The sequence below is a fragment of the Nelumbo lutea genome, chromosome 3, assembly GCF_056320005.1.
Source record: "Nelumbo lutea isolate HS-2025 chromosome 3, American lotus-T2T, whole genome shotgun sequence".
Taxonomy (NCBI): domain Eukaryota; kingdom Viridiplantae; phylum Streptophyta; class Magnoliopsida; order Proteales; family Nelumbonaceae; genus Nelumbo; species Nelumbo lutea.
Genome location: NC_142686.1, coordinates 43,666,509 through 43,674,935, shown reverse-complemented (window position 1 = coordinate 43,674,935; position 8,427 = coordinate 43,666,509). Strand labels below are relative to the sequence as shown.

Here is an 8,427-nt window from a genome sequence, read left to right as displayed (position 1 = left end):
TTCCATAGAAACATCTCCACACTTCTGTACTTTATTTCATAAGGAGATATTCCCAATGCAAGACTATAATGCGTGTTCGAACAAGCTTTGCACTAACGGAATCCAAATCTAAATTGCATAAACATATCTGATTACTTACATGTGCACAATCAATCTAGCGTTCATATCCATTTATTTTTGTTGACATTTGACAAGCTTCATCAACAAATTTGTTTCAACAAAAAAAATGAGTTGAGCGCATAATAACACATGCATAATTCTAATTTTTTCATTCTTCCCCGCACTAACATAAAAAGTTTTATTAGTTTTATTTGTGAAGTTTTCCTCTAGTCTTCGTATCAGGAGCCTCGCCATGATCGAGCAGCAGCGTTCACAACCCCCTCCGAAGTATCCACGGCCACCGCAACAACCAAATCGGCAGTAGTCCCCTCCGAACCCGCCACTGCCCGGGTACCCACTACCTGGGTAGTCTCCATATCCTCCACGTCCCGGATATGGATATCCACCGTACCTGCCTCTCCGGTATCCACCAAACCCTCCACCTCTCGGGTATCCACCGTAGTCCCCGCCCGGGTATCCACCAAACTCTCCACGTCCTGGGTATCCACCATACCCACCAGCCGGGTATCCACTAAATCCTCCACCGTATTCTCCATATTTGGCATCACTGATTCCATAAGTCTTTGCTGCCTTCTCTGCAAGTGGAAAAAAGATCATGTCATGCAATGTCAAAGTGTTAAACATACTCATACACAGATCAATGGGTTTAGATCCATCACTCCATTTATGTCCCATATTTGATGGATTATTGTAAAATCTTGGGCTGACAAATGTGGTATTAAGGGTTTATTCGTATCTATTCCTGTCAAGGAGCCACTGCTTGGCATGATGGCAAAATATTAGGGTGACAAGTGCAAAAATGTCAGTTGGAATTTAAAAATGGTCATTTTGTGCAAAAATAAATAAGTAAATAAAAATGTCTAAGGCCCTTCCAAGATTTTTACATATTCAAGACCAACTACTGGAAAGTCCCTACTTCTTCAAACTATATATAGCCCTTTATCCTGGATCTGTTTGCTTAAATAGATTGGGTTTGAATGTGATTCAGTTGCATCCACATCTGCATCTGATTTGTATCACGTTGGATTTTGGATCAGATTTGGATTTAATCTACAATCATCTTGTATTTAAAATGATAAAAATTAAAAAAATTAGAAATATTTTTAATTAATATGTGTATAATAAATATATATAAATATAATGTATTAAATTTATCAATTATAAATTTTATATTATTATATATAATATATAATTATATTATACATATATATAAAATAATATTTTTATCAGATTCAGATTTTAACCAAATAACCCCATTCAATCCAATTATTAATTGGATGCAATTTCTAAAATCCAGATCAGATTCGGAGTCTATTGACAGACCTATTTGCCATTGCCAATATTTATGATTTTGTTCTTTGAAACAAATATACAATTGCCATACTACAAAAAACAATGTATGTGTGTTTGGTTCAGAGGTTTCTAGAATTTTTTCACTAAAATGGCCCTCTCTTTGAAATATGACATGATTTTATTCTAAGGACAGAAAATGTAATTTAAATACATTTAATGCATTCAATTCCCTTTCATTAAATATCATTTTTAAAGTATTAACTATTAAATCCCATAAGATTCTCTCTTATTGAATGATATATTTAAAGCATTTTTGTTTTTTCTCATCACTAAATTCAACTAATTAAATCCATACATAATAATTCTAATGGTATAAAAACTTATATTTTTTAAATCATCTCAAAAACAAAATAGTATTTTCATCTAGGTGGTGGTAAGAAATTAAAACATTTTGATCAAATGGGTCAACCCATGATGCCACAATTAAACAATAAAATTCAAAAAATAAATAAAATATAAAAGATAATGAAATTAAATAAGTTTTGGAGTATAGTTATTATTATATATTCATCACATTAAACAAGAAAATGTATGATAAATAAGAAATGTTTTATTAATTATGAAAATTGAGTATAAAATTTAAAACCAATTAGAAATGAAACCATTATCCCACTCTCTCTCATTAAGTTTCATACTAAGGTATTGATTCTCATTCTCTCATTAAACCCTATATTTAATTTATATTTGTTTCTAATCATTAAATTCTATTAATTAAATCCACAACATTAATTACTTTATAAAAATAAATATTTTGAGAAATAATATAAAAAACCAGTTCTTCTCTCCTCAGTTCAACTATTTAGGTGAAATGGGTTAGTCAATGATGCCATAATTAAATAATAAAAATTAAAAAATAGATAAAATGTAAAAATACAGAAAAATAAAAAAAATCACATATCTCTAATGTTATATATTTATTATGCTAATGAAAAATAAGTATGATGAATAAGAAGTATATTTATTAGTGGAAGAAAAGATAAAATTTAAAATTGACCAAGAAGCAAAACAATTTTCCCGCTCAAGAGGTCAATGGTTCAACCATCTATAGCAATTGGACCAATCAATCCATGATTTCATAATAAAATAGTAATAGTTTTAAAACAAAAAAAAAATTATAAACTTTGGACAATGATCCAATATCATATATTTGTTGTAATACATAAAACTTATTTTTATTAATGATAAAAACAGAATACAAAATTTAAAATCGACTACAAATGAAATGGTTTTTTTGTTTGGGTGGTGGGTAGTTGGTTTATAAACATGTAAGTCAAATAGGCCAATCCGTGATATTATAATTAAATAATTAATTAATTAAAACTTATAAACAACAACAACAACTAATTAAAATTTCTTATCCACTATGATAAACAACAACGACAACAATTTTAAATATGTAAGCCAAATAGGCCAACCCGTGACGTACCAGATTTTGGTTCTATGATCACCTTATCAGACCTCTTAGCTGCCACCGTCGACGAGATGAGAAGAAAAACCAGTAAAAGACTCAAAGGCAGGCAAATCTTTGAACCCATTTTCTTTGCGTAAGAAGCTAGTGGAACCAGTTGAAAAGGAGGGAAAAGAAGAAACCAGCTAAAGATGAAGAGACTAATACTGGTGCCATCTTATCCCTATTTACAGGGGCGGAGCCGGGGACTCAGGGGAGCCATGGCCCCACCTATGGTTCAGAATTTTTTACTTAGAAATAAAACTTTTCATGTAAATTAACCCCCTCCCAAACTCTCCACCCCAATGGTTGGTCCCCCTATGGACCCATCCATACTTATTCCCCCATCCCCCATTTCACTTCAGGTTTTGGCCCTATTCATAAAAAATTCTGACTCCACCCCTGCCTATTTATGAACAAATTCAATGCTGTCATTAACTGCAGTAATTAACTTGTCTTGTGTGATGTGATGGTCATCTGGTCTTGTATTGCATCACCAACAGGCTACACTGGCCCTACATCTGCTGCATGCACTTGATGTTAGAGTAAAACGGGGATGTACTGGCTTACTTCATTGCTTCCTTAAAAGATAGTAAAGCTGTGTTTGGTTGCTGTATAAATTTATTTGCATTAGTACAAATGCATGGGAGAGTAAATGTAAGAAATGTAAATTTTAGTATAATTTTGCTTTTAATTTTACTTTATTCTGTTTCATGTCTTAATTCACTTTATTTGTGCTGCAATTAAACAAAATAAGCTAAATTTTAAAACAAAAATATATCAAAATTTATACTCAAATCATTTGCACTACCATTTTTGCATCAATACAAATTCATTTGCATTGGAATCAAACACAGCCAATGAATAACATAAAGACTACAGTTTTCTCTTCTATAGTCTTCTGTTGTCAGCTGCCCCCATGGAAACTTGAAGACATGAGAAGAACCATTAATGGTATCCCCTGTGGAGAGAGAGGACAATAATGGTGACTACGAGACAAATCCGGCAGGGTGTAATCGTCTGTTGTCTCTGAATTAGATATAATATATCATTTATTGACGACTCCGGATCTGCTACTGGCACCCTACCCACAAAACGTTAAGTCTCCACGTGTAATTCACGGGAGATGTCTTTTGATGTCCGACTGTAGTGTCTTGTGGGTACAGTAGAATGGAGATGGGATTCAGACATTCAGTCCTCACAAAGGGTGCACTCAAGCCGATTTCTTGCAACCGTGCATGGTGTGAGCATCAAAGCCGAACTGGTGGAGTGACACTTAGCCCCTAAATTTTCATTTGCAACAAAAGTTGCAGCCTGAACTTTTGAGATACCAGCACTTTGCCCCTGCAACATAAACGGGCTTGACAGTAAAGATGAAATTACTAAAATGTTTATTCCATGTTTGATGGATTAAGAAAAGAAAATATCAAATCAGGCATGTTAAAAAATGGTATCTCTTTTTTTTTTTGGCAATTTTTAGTGTTTTTTGTATTTTTCCTGTTTTCCTTTTCTATATTTTCCTCTATTACCTTGTTGTATTTTATGTTTTCTGTTATTTTATTGTATTTTTTCTTTTGTTGCACTTTCTATTTTTTTATAATTACTACTTTTCCAATACTTTCCATTTTTTCATTGTATTTTATCAATTTTTTTATAAAATGATCTCAAAAAATAATATAAGGGCAATTTAGGGTTTTACAAATATTAAACATGTATATGACAGTCACATGGGAATCTTTTATGAAGTCAACTAATGAAGTGCTAATAGAAGGGAAAGGTGTTAGAATATAAAAATTCAATGTGAACTTTTGTCACAAATGAAAGTGGAGGGAGTTAAAGGTGATATTTGATGACACCGAATGGTCTCACGTGTCTAACCTCTAACCTCTGATTAGAGGAAAAAAGTGTCTGAATGCAATTAGGCATTGTCTCATATCTAACCGATTTCAAACACATTTCAGAGGGGATAAAATATTATTTATTTAAATAAATAATAATAACATTACTACTATTATTAACTTTATTTTTATTATTTTTTCACATTATGAAACAGTCCATTTATAGGGATAAAATAGTAAATTTCAAATTTTCAGATATTGGAGGGAAACATTAGATTTCTAATTGTTACTATCTTCAAAGTACATAGTGACACTGTGGCAGTGCGTAAGTTATCCTCAACTTTATTTCGAGCAACACCAATAGGGGTAATATGAGATATACGTGGCAAGTTAATTACAGTGACTAGGCACAAGTCATGGAATAATGGGGCATTTCGAATAACACCATCCTTACACGAGACCAAATCAGCCCCCCACAAGATTGTTCCCACAACACACATTCTTGTCATGTATTGAGAACATCTCTCGATAATAATCTCATAAATGATGATATCATCATGGGAAGATACTCTTAATACACAGTGAAGATGTGTTGTGGGATGCTATGAGGGGCTGATTTGAATTCTCCCTACACTGCTGGCGAAGGGATGAGGCAATGTCTAAAAGTCTCGTCAAGGGATTGATTGGTATCTTTGACATGTAGCTGAAATTCCTTCAGTCCATGGGAAAATAGTGAACCTAATTTCAATTACCCCCTCATTAGTAGCCACATGGCAAGATCACATGACAGGATTTCAAAGCTGTACCATCTAGAGCTAGCTTCATAAATAACCAATTAGGTCAGTTGATAAGTTCTCTAGCTGTTTTTAGGGGAGACCTGGAAATTCGAATAAGATATCGTTGCTACCAGGGGACAGGGACCACCCTCGTTGTGTAGCCCATGAAGCAACAAACCAAGTTATTGAGGGTATCAACACTAGTGATGTCAGGTTTGTTCAAGTGGGGTTAGGGTTTTGACTCTCTAATTTAAATTAAATTTAGGTATATGGCTAAACCCATCAGATCATGATACTCCTATACACATATAGAGTATTCTTGTAGTAACTACAAGAATAATATTTCTTTTCATATTATTTTTGGTTTTTTTTTTTCTTTCACCATAAATTAAGTGACACTTTGGAACCTATAAAACCAAATTCCAACTGTTATTAAAAATACAATTAAAAGGATGTGGGTGGATGGGTTTGGGTTGGTATTGGGTAGAAACCTATTGGATAGTGACAGGTTTGAAAGTTATATGTTCTTAAGTCAGGTGAGGTAATATTTGGGTGAGGACATTGGAAGGTTTAGGTTCTCAAGGAACCATTCAACCTAAAGGTTTATCATCACCATCCCATACGCCTATCATCAGTTTTTTCCCTTCATCCTGAAAGCAAAAAATCTGATCCTTTAATTTGGGCTGGGTTGCCATCAGTTTAAATTGTTCTTGGTCTTTATTTGTACAATATTATTGTTCTTTTGATAAAGAGAGGCCAAAGTCATCCTTAAACAGGTTTCAATCGAGTGAGGTTCAAGTTAGCCAACCCATGGCAAACGCAATCCTTATGGCTTACTTTGGAAGAACATCAAATCCAAATATGTGGAATGCAAAACCTTGTATTATTTTCTATGTATTTATGCTCTTTCCAAATTGAGCCTATAAATATATTACTTGTAGGCGAGTCAGATGCATTTTGTATCCAGTATCTCATTCAGTCAGTATGGTTTTATAAGTTTGACCAATTGAACCAATAAAAATTTATCTTATTATTATTGAAAATCAGCTAAAATTATATCAATTTGGATCGATTTTTGATTTGATTAATCAATTAAATTTAAAAATTAAACTTAAATTTAAAAATAAATACACAGTATTATTAAAAATAAATAAATTTACAATATAAAATATTAAGAATTTTCTCAATTTCTCATACTAAATAAATTATAAAATAGATTAACATATATTGACCAAACCAAAACTTAACCTAAACCGATCGAAAATTAATAGATAAACCAAAACCAATCGAAAATATTATAATGAATCAACAATCTTTGTTTTTAATACTTATTTAATACTTAGTAATCTTATGATTAGATATGTTTTTTATGCAATACATATTTTTTTTGTTGCATAATATATATTTATTTAGTTGACACAAGTTTGGCAACATAAGCTAAACCCTTTAGTTGAAAAAAAAAATCTCCATTCACATTGGAAAAGCAGTGCTCTAAGAAATAGTGTTCATAAAAAAGTGTTGACATTGAAAAATGAAAAAAATAGTGCTTTAATTCACATTTTGAAAATCAAATAAATATGGCTTAGAACAACATGAAACTAGATAATAGGTGTAAAAACGTTTCTTAAAGAATCGATACCAAACAGACAGAAACGCTTGCAAACAGCAAAACACAGTTTTGCTTCCAATCCACACACTACAGCATCGATGCCAAACATATATTAAACCAGCATTAGCATTGTTAAATTGCATGCACTAAAACAGTACTTTCTATAATATTACTTTTTCTAGCTATATATATAGCGTTTATTATTCACCAAAGATGAGGAAATACAGCTCTAAGTTATAAGTTACAACTAAGGCTGTTTGCCTTGAACCTCTGAATCAGGAGCTTGGCCAAGGTAGGAGCAGCAGCGTTTGCAACCTCCATGGTAACCACGGCCACCGCAACAACCGAATCGGCAATGCCCTCCTTCATAACCACCACCATGGCCTGGGTCTGGATAACCACCACCAGGGCGCCCTCCATGGCCAGGTGGGTAGCCTCTATATCCTCCCTGACCCGGATAGCCTCGATAGCCACCACCACCACCAGGGTGTCCTCCATATCCTCCATGCCCAGGGTAAGGGTATCCTCCACCTGGGTATCCACCGTTCTTGTCCATTGCCTTCTCTGTGTATGCGTAAGAGGATAATATTATGTAAGATCAAAGTGCACAAAAATATATAATAGATGTTTACCAGAGTTATTTATCCACTGGTGAACATCCATCAGTCATCAATGCCGGCCGTTCAAGTAATATCCCATTAACCAGATGGTCTGCTAAGATGGATTGTACAAGTTAATTGATATGGTCTTTTGCTTCCTTGATGATCGAAATAAAATGAAGAGATTAAGAGAGAAAGAAAATCAAAAAAAGAAAAGGAAAGAAAGAAACTCACGTGTTTTCTCTTCATTGGAAGTCTCAACCAAGTCCCTAGTTACTGCCTCCACAGAGAAGAGAAGAACAAGTGCAAGACCAAAAAGCAGGATAACCTTAAAACCCATTTTCCTTGACGGAAAACCACTGCAACACACTCGCAGAAGTAGAAGAAGGATGAGATTACTGGTTTCATCTCATGCCAATTTATAAATAAACCCAAAGCAGCAGAGAGACAGAGAGCATTAATAGCGGGTGTATGTGTAAACTGACGGTGTAACTGGGTCTGAATATTGTGCATCTTTATCCTTTTCACCTATTTAATTATGTTCAAAAAATAAAACCCATGTCGGTAGAGCTTACGAATTAATAAATGATATCAGATGCTCTGATTATATTGTAGGAATTTGATTAATTTAAACATAGTTATAACTTCTATCTCTAAGTCTTTTATGAGCTTGTGGTCATATCAT

General features: G+C 33.4%; 2 protein-coding genes across 3 annotated transcripts; both read right to left on the bottom strand.

Annotated features, from left to right (window-relative positions):
* LOC148864564 (uncharacterized) lies at positions 1-3,147 on the bottom strand. Of its 2 annotated transcripts, none has more exons than XM_088980275.1 (2): positions 2,900-3,147; positions 1-695 (listed from the first exon to the last, which is right to left on the bottom strand). In XM_088980275.1, exons 1-2 carry the CDS (start codon positions 3,006-3,008, stop codon positions 172-174), a joined length of 633 nt encoding a protein of 210 aa, XP_088836401.1. In that variant the 5' UTR covers positions 3,009-3,147; the 3' UTR covers positions 1-171. The 2 variants fall into 2 exon arrangements, with proteins under 2 accessions (XP_088836401.1, XP_088836402.1); XM_088980276.1 differs by having other exon boundaries at positions 2,922-3,098.
* Positions 3,148-7,301: 4,154 nt separating this feature from the next.
* On the bottom strand, positions 7,302-8,216 carry LOC148864563 (uncharacterized). The gene is made up of 2 exons (XM_088976239.1): positions 7,977-8,216; positions 7,302-7,707 (listed from the first exon to the last, which is right to left on the bottom strand). Exons 1-2 carry the CDS (start codon positions 8,080-8,082, stop codon positions 7,391-7,393), a joined length of 423 nt encoding a protein of 140 aa, XP_088832365.1. The 5' UTR covers positions 8,083-8,216; the 3' UTR covers positions 7,302-7,390.
* Between the last annotated feature and the right edge of the window lie 211 nt (positions 8,217-8,427).

Bases quoted from the DNA above. Each gene is read 5' to 3' on its own strand.
- LOC148864564 (XM_088980275.1), bottom strand. From the start codon at position 3,008: ATGGGTTCAAAGATTTGCCTGCCTTTGAGTCTTTTACTGGTTTTTCTT. The intron at 696-2,899 runs GTACGTCACGGG...TTCCACTTGCAG, and splicing joins GATCATAGAACCAAAATCTG to AGAAGGCAGCAAAGACTTAT.
- LOC148864563 (XM_088976239.1), bottom strand. From the start codon at position 8,082: ATGGGTTTTAAGGTTATCCTGCTTTTTGGTCTTGCACTTGTTCTTCTC. The intron at 7,708-7,976 runs GTGAGTTTCTTT...ACGCATACACAG, and splicing joins TTCCAATGAAGAGAAAACAC to AGAAGGCAATGGACAAGAAC.